This window comes from Rhinolophus hipposideros (assembly GCF_964194185.1).
Source record: "Rhinolophus hipposideros genome assembly, chromosome: 6".
Taxonomy (NCBI): Eukaryota; Metazoa; Chordata; class Mammalia; order Chiroptera; family Rhinolophidae; genus Rhinolophus; species Rhinolophus hipposideros.
The window spans coordinates 82,976,114-82,996,157 of record NC_138052.1 but is presented as its reverse complement, the minus strand read 5'-3'; the positions used below and the strand labels follow the sequence as shown (position 1 = coordinate 82,996,157).

The following is a 20,044-nucleotide window of genomic DNA, read 5'->3' as shown; positions in this document are numbered from 1 at the left end:
AGTGCTCATGATATAGTTTTGTAACCTGTTTTCTTCCTTGCGTGGTGTATGTTTATATGATCCCAATTCCGCTTTTCAACTATACCGGGGGTGCCAAAAAATGTATACACATGATTTGTATTCATCTTTTGTTATAGGTATATATTGAGTATTACAATTTTAATACAGTTTTTTCCTTTTTTAAAATGTATATACATTTGTTTGGCACCCTCTGTATATATTGCTTATTACACACATAAGTTTTATATATATAATATATGTTTATATGTGTATATATAAATAATATATTTTAAAGCAAAAAATATCATACATTTTATAGCAAAAATATGCTGATGATATATGCAAATGATACGTGCTGAAATTATGCAATATAAAAGATAGGTGAATCATTTTTATAGGGTAGTAATACAAATGTTACCTATTGTAAGTGCTTTCTTTTACTTTTCAGATTTTACACAATAGACACATTGAATTTTTAACGTGAGAGAAATCAATAGTTTTATCTTAAAAAAAAGACAAAAACCAAGTAAATACCTCCCCAAAACTCAGTAGACAGAATACTGGTCCATTCATGATCTCACTTCTTTCGCCAGCCACGGACCAGGAAATTTTAAATAACCTGCAATTCTTTGTTCCTGCTTCCTAGACTTTTATTAAATTGACCCAGTGGGGTTTCGGATTTTTTCTATGTTGGAAATTTGAATGGACTGTCAAACGGCAGAAGGGTGAACTGATATTGTCACCAGGAAGTCTGCATGGCCTTGTTCCATTTTGCTGCTTGGGGTCTTGCTGATCAAAAAAAGATTTTAGACAAAAGATGATTAGAGCCAGCTCTTCTTAGCCTGTGAAGAGATATCTACTATTTCAGCGGAAAATGAGAAAAAGCTTTCGTTGGACATAAATTGGCAGCTTCACCTTGGCTTCTGTAATGTAAAGCTTTTAAAAAAATGTCTTCCTTCCATGTGGGAAGGTGTGAGGGAACAAAGACAAAAATAATCAGTTTTTGACAGGTCAGCACTGCTTTGCTGGAGCCACCATAATGTGCAAAATTGCAGGGAAACTGGGCCTAAAAAGGAACCATAAAAATCGTGGGTGGGGGCGTGACTTCCTATTGATTCACAGGCCTCCTTATTTGACTAAAACCATACAAGCATGATTCCCCATTTTAACTCTTGGCTCTGAGTTCCATTGCTGGTCCAGGCTAAGAAGGAGCGTTGATGGCCACCGAGTCCAATGGCCGCCCCAGCTGACACTGGCTCCCTTCCTGAGCTCAGTCAGCGCGGTGCTCCTGATCCGACACCCAGTGTACACAGGCACCAACTGGTGGCTTTCAGAGTGAGAAAGGTCCTGATGGTCCATGCCGCAAGGCTCATCAATGTATTTTCTCCTTGGATTTTCCATTATAAAAATGAATTTAAAGAACACCAAGGAGAACTACATTTTCAAGGATTTATCTTACTATCAGAAAGAATTCAGTATCTGGCTTCAGCATCGTGCTGAAGGTAATAATCTGTACCAACTCAATTTCTCTCGTTCAGGGACAACCCTTAATTTTCCTAAGACTCCATGGAAGCAGATAGCAACTCTCAAGCATGGAACTGAGAAGAGCTCTAGGTTTTTTCTCTGCTGGATTCTTGAAGAATTACAGTGCAATTTAGGCTTCATTTTCATAATCTGCAGAACAGCATTAAGACTCTGGGACGTTGAAGAAGTGGAGATGATAATCACCGTATAGGTGGGGTTCTTTTCTGAGCAGTTGGTACTCTCTTTATGTATTTTTCCAGCACCAAGCCCAGGACGCAGGTCATGGCTTCCTTTTTAGGTAAGAAAATACCAAAATATACCAAATAATTTAAGGGATTTGCGGAACTACCAAAAGTCATAAAACACCCAATATTCCTGGTTTCCATGAATAATTTCACATCATTGACTATAAACTCAGAAATGCAGCGTTCTGGGAGATTACAAACTCAGAAACGCAGCTTTCTGATAGCCCTCTGCTATCATCTTTGGAAAGAGCCACTCCCTAACTTGAGGAACTATGCAAGTTGGCAGAAAGTTTAACAAATGCTTTCAAACCCTGCTTCTCTAAGTACAAAATTCCCATACTTCTATTTCTTTCTTTTTCTTTTTGGCCACATTGCATAATTTACGGTTGCATCTTAGCCAGTTAATAGTATTTTTGTCCTCAATTCAAAAGCCTACTTTTTCCGTTGTCCACACTGGCTGTTCTCAACATGATTCAGGAGGTGAACCAGGTATAGGCAAGGGTGTTCTTCTCTGGGAAGTCCCATGAAATACCGGCAGACTTAACTCCTATCACACACACGGGGACTAAAACATAGCATTTGATAAATATTCAGATCTTTGCATCTAAAAGTATGACATGTCTGAATTTTTTCTATTAATCTCATATTTGCTGTACTTACTCATTGGCTTTCTTATCTGGTAGAGTTCACTAGTGGGCAAAAACTAGTAGACATTAAATGTTTAAGAAAGTTATAAGAAAAACTTAACACTGTGAATAAATTTTCCATTTATTGACTTTTTATCTTTAGAAATAAGAAAAGACCACCAAGACTGATTTTAGCAACAGAACACTCTGGTTCCACTCGTGGATCCACTGAAATAATAATTTCAGGACTGTCGGCCTGTACTTCTACACCAGCGTTGTGGATCTTTGAAAACTCCACAGCAAAAACAGATGCCTGCTCATTTCCTCCAGACCATCCAGATTATTGTATGTATGTAATACGACATAAATTAAATGCAGCTTGACAATTGACCCATGCAGCCTCTACCCTACCCTCTGTTTTCTTAAAAGTTACCAGTTAGTCTGGTTCATCACACGGTAAAATAACATTTAAAAAAATCATGCATTCTGTCTCTTGTTATTTTATTTATTGTGTAATCTCCCAGAAGGCTGAGATCTCATTTAGGTCTAAGTTTTTTTATAGAGAGTAGTATCAAGCCTAGATAATGCTTTATGATAATGCCAAAAAATGTCAATGATTGTTATTTTTCTTGGCAATGAAAATTGCAAGGTTTGTCCCAAGAGGACAGAGAGGGAGCCGGTGTAGATTACTTTATGGTACTTAGCACAGTAAGACACTAACGACAGATATAAAATGAAAGTGTTTGGAAAGAAATAAAACCACCACAGTGGAAAGAACCCTAAAATATAGGGGTTAACAGGCTTGGATGCAGCCTCAGCTCTGCCACAGAGAAGCCACAGGACCTTAGGTGAATCACAGTTTCTATGAGCCTCAGTTTCCCTGTATTAAAATGAGGATCCTTCCAACTTCCTACCAACCATATATGACTATAATTAGGAAGCAAAGGGTTAAGAGGGGTTGAAAACTCGACTTTGTTAAGTAACTGTCAACTTGTTATTTTGACTAAAGCAAATGACATGGGGTGGTTAGAAGATTAACATATCTATCAAACAAACATAGAACTAATTTCTAACAACTGTTCCTATACCGAGGCATTCTTAAAATATACTGAGCATAAATTCCAATTTTCTTTGAGGGAGTCTGAATATATATCACCATCCTGCACTTGTCCTGGGGCTTATTTTGATGACCATCCATCAACAGTGATCTACAAAAAACTGCAAATAAGAGATTTTCGAAGTAGACTAAGTAAGCTGAGAAATGAAACGGGCTCACCATCCTTGCCCAGGGAGGTGGGAAAAAGTTACAGAAAGGCAAGTTCAGAGCACTCTGGGTAATCTCCACAGAGCCCCTCCCGGGAAAAACCCCGGTGAACACAACTTCCAAGGCCCCACCTACAGCCCCGGACTCACAGATTGGTTCTTGGTGGTCATTTCCTTGGCGGCGACATCCAGGGATGCTCTGAGCTTGGCACTGATCCGACCTGGCATAACCACCACCATCTTGCGCTGTTTGGCTGGGAGCTGGGACAGGACATCAGATTTGAGGCGTCGCAGCATGACCGCCTCCTCCAGCAGGAGCTTCAGCTCTGCCAGGTTGGAGGAACCTGAATAATCCCATCCCCAGGCATGCTGTGGAGGAAGGACAGACATACAGCTCGTTAGACTTTCCTAGGGCCACACTAACAGGGCTGTCACTTCCAGGTAGGTTTCTCTTTGCACACCCTTCTCTTCCCCTGGCTTTGTTCAGAGAACATCAAGTGGCTTTAAAGAATGAATAAACGAAACATGCGAAACAGAAGGAAAAGGGATAAAGAAGTCAGGGATGAAGTGAACCAAAAGAATGCATCACGGCGTTCTACAATTTGGCACTAAGCTTTCTAGCAGCGAATGCAAGAGGTCAGCGGTCTGGTGTCCATTACATTAAAAAACAAACACGACACCAGCTTGTCAGACTATTCCTGCACACTAAATACAGAAATGCCCTTCCCTAGGGCTTATACTCAAGAGTCCATCGTGCAATAAAATAACGAATGCTGTCAGTAATATCTTCATCGGATTTGACTTCCAGGGATTTAAAAAGCTGTTGGTCCTCAGTGCAAGTCACACCAACACGACCAAGAGCAATGTAGTAAACGCAATTGCAGGGTTGGTGGTGAGATAAAAGGGAGGAGCCCAGAACACAGGTTTTTGCCGGTCTGGCTGAAACGAGAGGTGGGCTTCAGAGTGCCCAGGCAGTCCTTCATAAACCTGGTTCCCTCATTCAGTAGCTCATGGGAGGCAGTGAGCAAGAAATGTCTACTCCCTGCCACAGAGCTAGAGGAGCTGTTATCAAATCAAATAAAAACCCTATCTTTCAGACTGATTTCTACAGTCTTATAAAAAAACAAACGGAGCCAAGGTGTCTACGTCCTTACATTTTTAGCCACTCATCTCCCCTCCTGCCTCACCCTCCCCTAGACTGTGAACTACTGAGGGTAAGGCCGAGCCTCAGTCATTTCCAAGGGCCCGTGGACCTAGTATAATTGTAGAGACATGGCAGGTGTCCTATAAACCTTTGTAAAATAGAGACTACAAAGAGACACTCAAAGGTGGGGAAATAAAACGATCAAAAAGTGCTTCTTTTAAAAACATACTCTGAAATCAACTGGAAGTTCTCAGCAAATGCCTTCATGGTATGTGGTCGAAAATGAGCTCAGCACGGGAGCTCTCTTCAGTGGCTTCTGCTAACGCACGAAGCTAGCCACAAACACACACACACACACAAAGCAGCCCTGGCCTACTGGCGCATTAGACAAAAACCATGCTGGGAACAAGTGGGTATCATAATTAATTTGGATACCATACTCCTAAGTTCTAATATTATCCGCTCTTAATCTTGCAGGCTAAAACCCAATAATAGCAAACAATTTAAATTGGACTTTGGAATAATCACAATCCAACAAGCTTTTATTGAAAACTTACCATGCACCAGGCATTGGGTGAGGTGGAAAAAAGGACACAAAGATGAAGAGGGCATCGTGTATGTTTGTTTTATTGGATGGCGTGTGTGTGTGGGCGGGGGGCAGCCAAAAGGAAGGAAAGGGTGAATTTGAGAATGGATTGAGAAACTGGAGTGATGGTAGTAGGAGACTAGAAACACAGAGGGGGCAGTTTGGGGAATAAAGGCAAAGGCCTCCATTTTGAGCCCCTCCTCTCACTAGTTGGGCATTATTATCCCATGGACCCAGGTAGTCGAGGAAGAGAAGATCCTTTTTCAGAAAGTGGATCATGTGCAAATAGGACAAAGGTACAAATCACACGTGAAGGCTTTGTGGGACCATGAAAACTATATACAATCAATCTAATCTGGATTGATCTACGGGGAAAGTGCATTACAGGTTTTGTTAAAGAAGTGTGTGGCTTTCAGTACATTTAATAACTGAGAAATTGCCTGTCTCGATAAGAAGCTAAATATAGTTCGTCATTAACTTTGCAAAGCACTACAATTTACATTGTAAGTGCTTTGTTTGAATTTAAGTAGATGTTTTTAAAGTAATTGAAAAGTCTTATTTTCTTTTAAAAATTATTTAAAACTAAAGCAGAGTGTCTTATTTACCTCACCAACTTATATGTAGCAAAGCTCCTGATCAAATGGCATGGGCAAATGGGTAAGTAAGCTGCAGCCACTTCTCCAAAGTGTCAGGCTCTTCGATGTAAATATAACAGCAGCTCGGTATGTTTGTGATTTTATCGCAAAGCCGCAAAGCCGGAATCCTTAAGGTCTGAATTAATGAGGATTTAGAGTCCTGCTATTCCTCTGCAGCAGGGGCACTCCCCACAGGAAAGAAGCCAGAGGAACTCAGGATGTGGCTTTATTAGGGTTTATAAAGTGACAGCAGAACAACTGGGGACAAGGGGACACAACCTGCACTTAAGAAGGGGACCAAGTTTGGTGTTGGAATTCAGGGCCACTAGAGCCTCACGGGAACAGAGTTTAGGAGTGGGAGAAGTCTGACCTGGCTGTACTGGTGAGGGACAAATTCACTGCCTTGGCTTGGGTTTTGAAAGTAGACATTAGAAGAGAAGAGAAATTAGTGAAACTTCCCTTCTGGTTTTCAGATCATGGGTGTTCTGGAGCCTGGATTAGAGAGTTACTTGAAACTCAGGAAGAAGACGGGAGCCAGCCACACCCACTCCCCAACTGTGAGCAATGACACCAACTGGGACTTCTGCTTCTATCCATCATAGCACACCAGGAAACAGCTGAGCCGTGTCCCACTGGGAGGAAGAGAGTGACGAACGCACTAAGCCAAGGAGGAGGAGAAGATCCTGGACAGTGTCTCTTCCCAAAGAGAAAGCAGCCCAATCCCAGAAGAAAGCAATGCAGTTGACTAAGAAAAAATGAACACCCACGCAAACAAGGAGCCGATTCGCTGGGACATCCTTTCTCAGGTTATTTTTGAGGAAGAACACTGGAAATGCGCACAGACTTTGGCCAATCTGTCTATCGCTGCCTGACACTGAGTGACCCCCCAGCTCAGGCCAAGAAACATGCCAGCATGAACACACTGCTGACCTGGAGGGGAGACAGGCAAGGACAGAGAGGACATCCTCGGAGCTCTGGCCATCTGGGGATAGCCTGGCTCCTGGAGATACATGGCCGCGAGGCCTAGTTCAACCTGTAGAAGGCAGAGAGAAGCGCGAAGGAAATGAAAGAAGTATACAAGGGAGGCATTTGTGGGTTACAAGCCTCAGAGAAAGAGCTCTCAATTGCTTGGGGCAGAGCCACTTTGGCCATTCACAGGTCGAACCTATACTGTGAAAAGGCAATCGGCAACGTCATTCCTGCCAGGGGTGACAGGATGTCAGCTCTGATGAGTCTATGTGAAGAAACTGAAGCTGCAGGAGGGCTCAGCAGTTGCAGCAGCCCATTCTATCTGTGTTTTTTCGTTCACTGATGTCAGCCCCCAAACTGTGGAGGCGAGTGTCTTACCAGCCAAGGATTATGTCATGTCTGGAGAGGCCCAGGAAGGAATCTGCAAAATTCACCTGTGCAAAGTGTGGAGATCATGCACACTGTCCATGTGACCTGTGATCTATTGGTTGATGAGGAGATCCAGTGATAAAAGAAAAACACGGGACCCTCCTCTTCCTCTTCTACCTCTCAACCTCCTTGACGCTTTCCCTCTGGCTTATAAGAGAGAGATTTGTAGCAGCTAGAATTGTTATGACCTATATTCAAAAGTGAGGTACTGCAGGATCTAGAGGAAAGCCAAGCAATGAATTTATCTTTCAACAGTAGTCTTTTGTTTAGCAAAGTCATCATTTTGAAGTGGATAGCTTTGGAAGAGACATAAAGGAATCTGTGAGGAGAACAGTGTCCCGTGCTCAGCTGGCTCGATAAGGTTCTAATGAACACTAATGAATTCTATGGCCCAACAGGAGGAATTTAAGATTTATAAGTATTTTTAAAATGTTTATTTTCTCTGCATAGAAAAACAATCCATTTTGATGTACATTACCTTCCAGTCGTATATGAGAGAGGAGAGAGTGAGAGAGGAAGGAAGGAAGGTAGGAAAGAATGAGGGAGGGAGGAAGTTTTGCAGCCTACTTTTTTGCACACTTGTATTACCCAATGTCATTAAATAAACACCTTTTTTCAGTTTTAAAAAATGAGGTTTCAGAAATCAAGATTTTGGTTGCAATGGCCTTTATGTCTATAAGGCTTTCGCTGCCATTTTTAGAGAACAGAAACCGCACAGATTGTAGCTCCTGAGACACCTGCCCCACTGGCACCATATTTATAGAAATAACGCGTAGGTCAAGGCTTCCGGCCTGCCAACCAAGCACAATTCACTACAAGGAGTCAACATTTATGAGTGGAGGCTCAGTGATAGGAACTCACCCAAGGCCGCCTGAGATCAGGCTCCCCTCTCCACCTGTTCAAAAGCTTCCTTTGCCGTTTTTGCATGGAGTATCTTCACTTTCTCACAGGATGATTTCATACTCCTCCCAATCCAAGTGAACTTTAGCTGCCTCATGTACTTTCTTCCCTCTGCCTAGGGCCTCGGCCTCACCTCCAGCTCGCCTCAGCACTCTATGTACCTACCCATCAGCCACTGGTCCCTTATTGGAAAACACTAACCTGGAATCACCACAAGGGTTAAAACTACGTGGACCTATTCTCACCTTCCCCTGAGGACATCCCTGGGTCAGAGCGGAACTAAAATCTTGGTCTAGCTCCCTGGCCAGTGCTCTTCTGATCATACCAGGGCCACAGAGAAGGGACCGAAAGGTGGGTGTCAAAGTCAGGGTGAGCGGGTGAGGGATGTGAGAGAGGATCGGTACCCGCTTGGCATCACAGTAGCGAAGTCCAAAGCTGTGGAACTGAGGGAAGAAGGTTGGCTTGACAGCGATGATCTGAGTGTAGAGCTCTGATGGTCGTGACATGGCTGGAGTGCCCGACAGTAAGATCACCCGCTTGGCAACCTGGAAAACAAAGAGCCAGACGTGCTGAGAACACACAGAGGAGAAGATGGGGAATATCCCGAACGCCCCAACAACACAGGCGCCCCAGGGACCGCGCAAGGCCCTGGAAACTAGCACGAACACCTTTCATTCCTGGGCACTCTGATTGCTGGCAGTTCTCAAGTTTAATCGTCTTAGAACCAAGGCAGATGTAGATTCCAGAGACACTAAGATTGAACTCACTACAGAGCTTTGTGTGACCCACAACCTGGGATCTCGAAGCGAAGGTACCACAACCAGGAAAAAAGCGCATGCGCGTCCCAAAACTTCACGGTGTGACCCCTGGGAGCAGGTGGATGTCTTCCCTACGTGGCCTTTGTAGCACGCTCTGCCCAGCTCTACGCTGGCACTTAGCACATGACATTCAACTCTGCCTTTTCTGTCTCCCTCACTAGACTTCAAGCTTCTTGACATCACGGACTAGGCTGTGTTCACCTTCATTTTCTGAAGCACCGTGCCTGGTACAAAGTAAGTCATGAAAACATGTTCATCGTACGCTGAAAAATATTCAGAAGGAGGCTAACTAGTGTCATGCGGACCATGGGGTTCACCCAAAGAATCCAGCACCGGAAGAGGAAGTGCAAGTGGTGGAGACAGCAACAGCTCTGAACGTGCAGCGTGGATTTCTGACGTTCAAGTTGAACTTATGAGCAGATAATGACACCAAGAACCAACCCTCTCTCACTCCCAGGAGGAAGTGTCAGGCATTGCCTGTTAAGTAAGCCACACTTCGATTTTTCTTAGAAGAAAAAAAGAGGCCATCACTAATTTGGCTGCCCAATGTTTTGAGCCTAGAGATCCCTGACTCAAGTTCACGTTGCAGTAAATAAGGACTTTCCAAGTGGGACCCGGATCCATTTACCCTAAACTCAGTCCGGGTCAGCAGTCTGTTCAGCAGTGAGTAGGGTGGAAATAAATAGTTGCTCGGTTCCCGTGATGAAGTTCAGATTGCTCACTGCCGTGACACTAACCTGACCCAAGGGGGTGAGACCCAAACATCCCATCTCTTATTAAGATGGAAAAGAGGGTGAGAATAAAAAAGGAGACACTTCCCACCGTATTAGAACATGTGATTGCCAAAGATTACTGGAGGTAAAATTCACTTCAGCCCTGGGAAGGGACCCTACTGTGGAGCTCGGTGGTCTAGAAACAGCTTGTTAACCACTGTCACCTTGAGTTAATGACAGTGGTATAAAGCAATCACATGCAGTAAATCACCTAGGGGAGGAAATTAAGTTTCTATATGGATACACTTGCCTCATAAAAATAAATAAATAAAGGTGCAACAGAGGGAAGAAAATGATTCTTTATAAATATACAGTATATACAATTCTCAAGGTGCACTCTTGCCCTCTCTGCAGCCACCAGTACCAAATTCCATTATGACAGGAGAGCTATGAATTTCTCCAGCTGTAATTTTCCACAGTTCAATTACCCAGGCCCTCTAATTTCCTGCCCGGTTTAATGCAGGCTCATTACAATAACAATGAGCTTCCTGAATGACGTCTGTAGCATCGCTTGCCTTGGCTCAAGGCAATGTCAATGAAACAGGGAAAATGAGAAGTCTTATCAGTAAGAGAGAATCGGCCCATCCTCCCAAACCTATTCCCCAGGTCTTTGGGATTGTTGTCGGGGGCTGAGCCAGGGCAGCGGACTGAAATTCACTCCAGGGTCCTCTGTCAGGTATTTAAAGGGTAGAATTAACACTGAGTCAGTTCTCCCACATGCTGCCCAGACTATGGGGTGATGGAACCGTTGAAAATGGACATTTGTGGGTGTTGGAAAGCGGAGGCAGCACTAGGGAAAAAGGCCAGCTTTAAAAAGAACCAGAATGGTGTCTTCATCTATTACGGGCTGACTTAGCCTTCTCTGTGCTTAGCCCTAGTATGTTTATATTGTCATCACTGCCACACATAATACTTTTAATCATGCCCAGCTACACATGGTTTATATGTCACCCTCCACCTTTGAGAACTTCCACTGCAGGAAAACATATGTGCACAAAACTGTATAAATGAACACTTCACAGTTAACTCCTCTAAGAAGAGAAAGCAACACCCAAGAAACGTACAATGGAACAATGTAAAAATTAATTTCTTTGGTCTGAGAGAAATTATGTCATTGACATGAGCAGACACTGTGTCACAGGGGCAGATGACCTTCAAGGCCATGTTTAGTTGCCTCAAGGGTCACAGGTGGAAGAGCCCCACAGGCTGACAGCAGGATAAGTTGGTATATGTAATTTGTCAAGGAAAATCCAATGGAGTAATTCAAAGTGATAACCTACGCATAGATTTTAAAATATGAGCCAGAGAATGTTCTATTGTAGAGAAAAGCCTGAAGTTGTTTAAGTTCAGACAAGTGGTATGGGAATTCTTCATTACTTTCTTCTGCTGCCTCTTTTTTTTCCCAATTGAGCTAATAACTTGTTTTACTGAATTATTCTGATCGACTATAACATATGTCACCAGGACCCCAGACTAGAAACAAAGTCATGCTCCCCAAATCTTAGTGCCATTCTCAGACCCCATATTATTCCTAACAGTACTCTCACTGAAGTTGACGCTACAGGCAAAGTCCTCTATGATTTAGAAACAGGACATGAGAAGGCAGGTGACACCAAAGAGAAGGTCACGCCTGTACCCCCCAAGTGTCCCAATACTCGGCAGCCCTGATGTGGCAGAGATGTCGCAGCTACATTTTAGTCAGTTCAGAAGTCAATACAGAATCTTCAAAAATAAGGATAGTGGCAAGCACAGGTTGGGGACAAGTGGCCAAAAGTACAGATGAGGAACAAACGCAGGCTCATGGCCACTCCCCAGGAAGCACCAGAAGAGTCAATACCTGGGGACTAAGTGAAATCCAAAGCTTGAGAAGAAGAGGGAAAGGTCCGTGTTCAGGAGGACTCCGGGGCCTGGAGTCTGGGGAGAAGACGGGGTTCTGTCCTTCACTCACTCTGCTCCTGAGATGCTGCTCCCATGACAAATAAGCCGAACTAAGACACACGGCACGATCATGACCACTGCTGACCAGAGGTGCCCCCAGGATCAACACAGGGCCACGGCCAGTAAACGGCCTTTCGAGCCTCCGATTAGGTCAGTATATGTCACACAAAAATGGTTCCTTCTAGGTTCTAGCCTTTCCCCACAATGACACAAAGTTCCAGTCACAAGTCTGGATGGCACTGCGTTGACTAAACTGATCTGCATGATAACCAGAGTGCTTTCAAGCTCAGTGAGTATCGCTGCTTTGATAGAAATGGCATTCTGATGCCACATAGCAGGCAACTAGTTCTTGGGGAAGAACAGACAGGATGAAGGCTGTGACTACAGGTGCACTGGTTCAAAAATGCCAAAATGTTGTGAGACAACATCAAAGGGTATAATTATAGCTGATTACAGTCATGCCATTTCTGACCTCCAAGGCATGCAAAACACTTGCCTATCGGTATTATCAAGATGGCACACATGTTAAAATTAACACTAAAGTGGGTTTTTTTCCCCCCTCTGGAAAAAAATAGTCTATTTTAACTTAAGTATAAGATTCCAATCATTTCATTTTAAGACTGATTCTGTGCTAAATTGAGAAAATTTACCAGAACCGCTGGAACACAGGGACTCCTCCTGTCGCCTGGTCATACTGGGGTAGAGAGCAGACCCCCCAGCTGACACTACTCCTCTCCCCTCTGGCTTGAGGGGCAAAGAACCACCGCTCCTAGACACAGAGGAACTGGGTTTTCCACTCCCCACTTGTATACCATAGGAAAAGATGGTCACTGTGGTACTGTACATAACAGCCAAAGCATGGGTACAAATCCATCAAAAGGGAACAGACAATATATATTATGACAGACTTATATATAATAGAGTCCTATTTGTAAGACTGAGGTCAAGTCACCTGGAATGAGGTGGAATGATTCCCAAGATACACTATTAAGAGAAAAAAGGAAGGTGCAAAAATGTGGTTGTTGTACACTCTAAGAAGGGAGAAAGGAAACACATGCATGTACTTATGTGGGCATGGGCTAATTTTTAGAGAAAAATCTGAAAATCTGGTAACTACAACTGCCTCTGGGGAAAAAGATGAAGGGACTAGGATCCAGAGGCGGGAGAAAATTATGTTTCACTGTGCACTCTTTTGTAGTACTTCATTACAGCATCCATTTTAACTATTTTAATGAAAAAGGATAAAGCTCATCCATTTTAGACCACTATTCTCACCTCATCTAGCCAATCAATAGAGATATAAAAAGGATTCTGCTCACACAGAAAAAAAAAAAGTTATTAGGAAAGGATTTATGGGATTCTGGGGGCTTTTCCCTCTAAAGAAATAATCAGATACTGTTAGTAATGTTATAATACTTGTTTAACAGTAAAAAGCACGGTAAATAAAACATAGCTAAAGAAAACCTGAACATATATCTCATTGCTCAAAAAGGAAGATAACTGATCACCTTCAGAGCTAGAGTTGTGTAGAGAAAAGGACCTTGTGATTCAGGCTGAGTTCAGTTATGAACTCAGTGAAGACGGTTATGTCTGCCCAAACTGGACTTCAGAAGCATCTATCAAAAGGTTAAATTATGACACAGCAATTCTGAGTGCAGAAATTTGTCTTATAAGGATAAAGTATGAAAGTTATGAATATATGGATGATGTTCACTTGCAGAATTATATGTAACAGCAAAACAATGTCTAACACTAAGTGTTAAATTATGAAATGTATCCATGTAATAGAATGCTCCAAAGCCATTAAAAATTATGATCTTGCCTTATACTGGTTAGAAAATAACCAAACTGTTAACAGTGGTTTTCACTGTTGGGAGTTTAAAGGTGATTATAAAGATGTTCTTTATAACTTTCTGTCTTGCCTACTACATTTGTGTATAAAAATAGAACGTTGATTAGTAGCCCAGGCAAATGCTGCTCTGGGGAAAGAGAGCCGTCACACTTCCCAGGGGACAACGACACCACTTTCTTATCACCTAATCAACATGTCCAACGCATGTGGCTGCTTGTGAAACCCACATCTTCTGGACATGACCTGGCCTGGCTATCTCAAAGATTGCATGGCATAATCTAACTACCTCATCATGCACATTTGCTGAAAAATCTTAAAATATTAATGATCAGAAAATAGTTCTAAGAGATGCACAAGTCAGAGGAACAATTAGGTGGTATTAAATTAGGTCCTCATATAGCTTTATTTTATTATGTAATATTTAGGAGTACAACTTTCTAATTCGACATCTGTATACACTACAAAGTGATCACCACCAAAAGTCTAGTTACTATCCGTCTAGTTACCACTGACAACCTTCACCCCTTTATAAATGGCTTTTTAAGGCATATTTACTTCTTCTCAACTGTCTTATTCCAAACTATTTAGATTCATTTCCTTAGATTACCTAGGTCAGTGGTTCTCAATAGAGATGGGGAAGAGTGATTTGACATCCGGGGGATGTTTGGTAATATCTGGAGACAATTTTGGTTGTCACAACTCGGGGGTACTACTGGCATCTAGTGGGCAGAGGCCAGGATGCCGCTAAACGTCGTACAAAGCACAGGACAGTCCCCACACAACGCAGAATTATCCAGCCCAAAGTGTCAACAGTGCTGAGGTTGAGAAACTCCAATGCAGATGAAAATACAGCGGAGAGATGAAAGCCTCGGTTAACAACGTCACACAGAACGCCTCACCGCCACCTCCACTCAACCCTGCTGGCAGTCCAGCATCATGTGAAGTCACCATTATGGAAGAGAATGGCTTCAAGACACCCTCATCAATAGCAGACTATATTCACGGCTCCTATTTTAATGTTAATTCATCCCAGTTCTACAGCAAATGCAGAGTAATATGTACTAGTTAACAGTTAAAAAAGAATTCTTTTAAATATGTCACTTTGAGATACGCCCAAGATATTAAAGATGTAAAGGCTGATTTAAAAGGTCGGGCTCAGAAGCACACATTTCAGAAACCAGCATGTGGTCCAGCGTGCTGATCAGGCAACGGCGGCGGCATTAACAAGATCATTGCTAAGAAGCTTCCCTATTATACCTTTAATGATATAATCAACCCATTCTGTAGTTTCTTTCGTCTAAACAACCAGCGGTACAGATTTAATTTTAGTTATGGCTATAAAACTGGAATCACGGTACCCAGGTGTATTAACATTTTTCAAAAGAAAACATATTAAAGCTTCCCCAAAGAAGGGTCACCACTCTGGGAAACACATTTAAGTGTGTCCATAAATGGCCCCTGACCTACAAGTATTTATGGATAAAATGAGCAGAGGATCGAGGTTTTTAAGTAAAGAACTTTTATTTTTAAGTTGGGAGCCTATGACGTAATCCTGCTTTGGAAAGTGTGTCATATTACTTGTTATTATCATATTACTTGTTATGCCTAAAACAAAACAAATATGAAGTGAGTAGACACTCATGTGTGTGTTATGGGGAGGTGGAAAAATCAAGTTCATTTTCAAATGCTAATAAGCTTCACTGACATTTAGCATATTTGTTTTCTCTAGTTTACGTACAACTTAAAGCTTCTATTTTAAACAATAAAAGCTGCAGTTTTAAAATGCTGGTATAACACAAAAGCTGCTTTAATGGAGCACGACATAAACACATACTTTTGTTTGCTCAGTCTACCCAAACCAAAGTCAATTCCCTCAACATCTCATCTCTGAGATTTCTACCTTGTTGCGAGAGAAAAAGCTACTTTTCTAATTGTACTATCCCCCCCCCCCCCCCCGCCAATATTTAGAAAAAGCTCACTACAAAAAGATGCAAGAAAATCTAGGGGCCTTGCCTGTGTCGGGACACAAGGCACAGGCACGGAAGTGTGTGCAGATGAAACACGGAGCTCACACATCATGCACGTCAGAAGAGAATACTTTTACATGAAGATCTGAAGCGACACTGTATACACACCCCCACCTGCTCTGAGGCCAGGACTCAACCAGTCAAAGTGCTCAGGCACAAGTGTAGGCCACCCCAGAAAGGGCGGCCCAGGAAAAGGGCACCAGCTTAGACGGCACGTCTCAGCCAACACTTCTTGCTGATACCCACTGGCCTGGTTCTCAGCCTGTACAGCTCATCTCCCTCAGCACCATGGGTGTTCTGCCCCAGACGCGACTTGGAAGACAGGCAGTTTCTCCTGAGCTGTTCAGGACACGCTGCTGGAGGTCGTCCCTCTGTCTGGTCTAGGAGGAGTCCAGGAGGATGTGGATTGCCATCCCAACCTGGCCTGTGACCTCCCACAGGTCTTCACCTTTTGAGAGACAGACGACCGCACCGACCACGAGTTCCTTAGCAGGACGTTAGGAAGAAAAAGGACTCTAGCACCCCAGCCCTAAGTCAATGCCAAGCCACGCCCACAGCCCCGGACTGGCAGCCCCTGCTCTCCTGGACCTCTTGGGAGCCTGAGCAAACTATGCAGGATCTCAGTGCGGAGTGGGCTCAGGCTCCAAGTCTGTTCTCGGCAGGACTTACCTTGAGGAGGGGCATAGCTGCGCGACAGCGAGCAGTCTTAATGTTTTTGAGGAAGTGAGATTCATCCTGAAAAGAAAGTCACATAGGTGAATAAGGTCAATTGCTGAGTGGACAGAGACAGAGCCCACGCAAAGCGTGATCCTGGCATGGCAGTGAATTGAGGACGCTCCCTCAGCACTTTCTCATTCCAGGGGACAGCGGTGGGCCTGCGGTAAGAACCCAGGCCTCTGGAGCAGCTTCTCCCACTACATTCTGGGCAAGTCAGTTTTCCACCTATAAAATGGGGTTAGCGACTCCCCTGCCCTACTCACCTCACAGGCTGCACTGAACAAACTGCTGAAAGGTGGCTTCTGCTTTGTTAAGACACACCTGACCTTTGCATGGCACTGAAGCAAAGTGGGCTGAAGACCTACTGTATGCCCTGCCCTGGGGCTCAGCCCTCACCCCCAGGGGTTCGCTGTACAGGAAGGACGTCAGCCACACTGACAACTGATCAGACGATGCTGTAAGTGCTGTCACTGAGGCAGGTGTGACAAAGTACTGTGGGAACTTGGAGAAGGGAAGACATGAGTCCTGACTGCCATGTTCAGAGCATGGAGTTCGGTTATTTATAGCTCTGCATTCTGTGCATAAGCAAACTAGAATATGTCATATTTTCCAAAGCCAAATGAGTAACTAATACATTCTTAGTATTTAGGGAGAAAATTTCTATTTTGGTATACATTTAAATTACTTGCTATGTGACCTGAGCAACTACTTGACCTTGCTATAGTGTCAGTTTCTCCATCTGTAAAATGGGTATAATTCCAGTACATTATGTACTGCATTGTCCTAGATCTTAGGCGGGGTCACACACATAAAGCCCTTAGAACAGTCCTGCCCCTTAGTAAGCACTTAGTGGTATCAGTCACCATAGGACGGGAATACCGGGGAGATCCTAGCTCAGTCACTAAAGATGATCTGTAAGAAAACCCCCCGGTTCCATTTCAGCTAAGATGAACCAAAAAAAGGACCTCAAAAACACAATGTAGGGGAGTGTGAGATGAATCCCCAAATGTCACTGTATCTACTCCCAGAAACCTGGAGTGTAACATTCGTACTCCTGTCTGCTGATGAGCCCATGCAACAGCCAAGACAAAGGGGTTTATAGAAAGAAATAGCACAAAGTCCAGAGTATATGGAAGGGAATGGACCCTTTTAACCAATGGGTAAAAATGTACCACAATTATAACGAACCACTGTTATAACTCCCCACAAGGAATGGCTTGTATCTTCATATACAAAAGTGTGACATCTCAGAACTGTCACTTTATTCCTTTCTACATTTCTCTGAAGTCAGAAGAGGACAGAGATGTTAATTAACTGAAGAACAAACTGTCAATGGTGGTCAGCGGCTTGCCAAAAATCACATGGCACATTAAGTACTGAGTTGGACACAGAAAGACATGAATTCTAAAGCTAGATGCAATCCAGCTTTAATCAATGACTCTCTGTCTGGCCAGCTTCGGGCCTGTGGGCAAATTATGTAACCTCCCTCACTGTCAGTCTCATCAGCTCTGAAATGGGGATAACAGCTGCCTTAGGGGCCATTGGGAAGATCAGCGATTACAGGTGAAATACCTGAGACAAGAAAAACACTCAAGAAATGAAGGCATCATTCCTCCTACACATCGTAGAAAGTACCCCGGGGTACTTCTTTCAATGTTTTCATTTCACATGCGTGCTAATATTTTTTCAAAGCCACACATGAATTTGTGCCAAACCAGAAATGACTCCTTCAGACTTGTTACCCTTCTAGATTTGAAACAAATAAACATTTAAGTTTGCTTATGCTACGAACACAGTATGGTCCTCATGCTCAAATCATAATCATAGATCCCCGAGGTCGGGACCTGTGACTGCTCCTTCCGTTCTCTGAGCTCCCATGATATTTGGTCCACACGTCTGTGAAAACACTGCATCACAGTCTGGTGATCTGTGCACGTGTCTGTCTGTCCTACTGGACTGCGGTACTCCGGAGGACAGCCGCTGCCTGTCTTTTCCCCACACCCTACTTCACAGTACTGTGTAAGGCATGGAGCTGGCGCTCAACGGTGGGTTAGATGAACACAGATGGATGCTGCCTCCCTGGCCTCCAACAGCCAGCCCCGGGCTGGGGAACCCAAGGCGCAGAGTCTCTACTGCAACCTCGCTGACCTATGCGACTCAGAGGCTCTACCCCTTTGGGGCCTCCTAAAAACTCTTTCCTTTCTCCCCTGGTAGAGAAGATATGCACTCTGATTTTGAGCATCAAGAATTCTCCACTGCCAGTCGACAACTCTATTTTTAAGAGAAGGAAAATACCACTGGCTCTTAAAGTTCACACATTTGAATCAAGAAGAACCTTTCACATCATCGGGAGGCATCAGGTTTCACTGTTTTACCAGAAAGAAAAATGGAGGTAAACTTCCATTGGAAATCATCCACCACACACTTCGCCCCTGAATGTCTGTTAGCGGTTCCCTGGCCTGGGGGTGGGAGAAACTGCACACCTTTCCTGGTTTTTACTTGTGAGCCACGCCACACACTGAGTACTGACGGAGGTGCCAGCACCAAGTCTCTTGAGAGGCTAAAGGCAGGCAGGCCAGCAACTGGAAGACACGCTATCATATACAGGAGCAGGACTCAAGTAAAGCCATCTTTAAAAACACTACTTAAGAGTAAAAAGTGCTTTCTTAGAGGTTAGGGGAGGGAGTGCCTACATATTGCCTGGAGAAAAGCTTATTAACTATTCGAACTCTGTGTCTGAGACATTCTGACAAAAGGGCCCTGGTGAGGGCACACGGTCTTGCTGTCCAGGTTGCAGTTACTGGAGCCCAGGGCGGTCTGGAACCCATGGGCTGGCCTCCATCCATGCCCTCACATTGGGGAGAGATGGACTAGCAACCCCCAGTGCAGACCTGGTACGTCACAGAACAGAAAGCTCCCCAGGAGAGTCTAACATGTACCAGAGCTGAGACCCACTGATTGAGAGAGATGAAACGTCAGCTGCCCACGAAATAAAGACAGTGACTGTTGTTCTCCGAGAGACTGAGTGGGGCTCCGTGAGAGTACAGATACGAAAGTTCTCGGGGCTTTTAAGAAGAAAGTTTCCAAGGAGACAAAGTCCTTAAAGACTTTGTCAAGTCACTTACTATGATGACAACTTTAAAAGGGGTTTTTAGCTGTTTTTCCAACTTGCTCAGAAGGTCAAAACTGACAATGTTGACTAAGCCAGCGGTCAGGCGGTCCTTGCCGGTCACCACGACATTGATGTGGTCTGGGCTCAGGGACGGCAGCCACTGAAGGAAGGCCTGGGGATCACAGGAGAGAACAAAACCAAAATGACGATCGAGCCCAGCAGCGCCAGCCGTGACCCCAGCAAGCCCATCAACTGCACTCTCTCCGTGCGGACCAACGTTAATACTCCCTGAGAAACAAACTCGCTGTGTCCCTCCACGTCTCCCTACGTTTGCCGTAACCCTGTCCCCATGGACAGCAACCACCTCCATCTTCCTCATCCATCCACTCCCCTTCACTTCACACTAACAGGACATTTCCCTCCTTCACGAGCAAGTGCAGTCAGAGCAGTCACTCCGTGGTGTCTGTGGATTTCCTTTCTGTAATC

At 44.0% G+C, this 20,044-nt stretch overlaps 1 protein-coding gene across 3 annotated transcripts in view; it reads right to left on the bottom strand.

Annotated features, from left to right (window-relative positions):
* SMARCAL1 (SNF2 related chromatin remodeling annealing helicase 1) overlaps positions 1–20,044 on the bottom strand; it is a 50,386-nt gene that overhangs the window by 11,456 nt on the left and 18,886 nt on the right. For all 3 annotated transcript variants that reach the window (XM_081052217.1, XM_081052215.1, XM_081052216.1), the window contains exons 8-11: positions 19,572–19,730; positions 16,399–16,464; positions 8,726–8,866; positions 3,809–4,027 (exon numbers count right to left, since the gene is read on the bottom strand). In XM_081052217.1, coding sequence (XP_080908343.1) covers positions 3,809–4,027; positions 8,726–8,866; positions 16,399–16,464; positions 19,572–19,730 — 585 coding nt within the window. The remainder of the gene's footprint in view (positions 1–3,808; positions 4,028–8,725; positions 8,867–16,398; positions 16,465–19,571; positions 19,731–20,044) is intronic.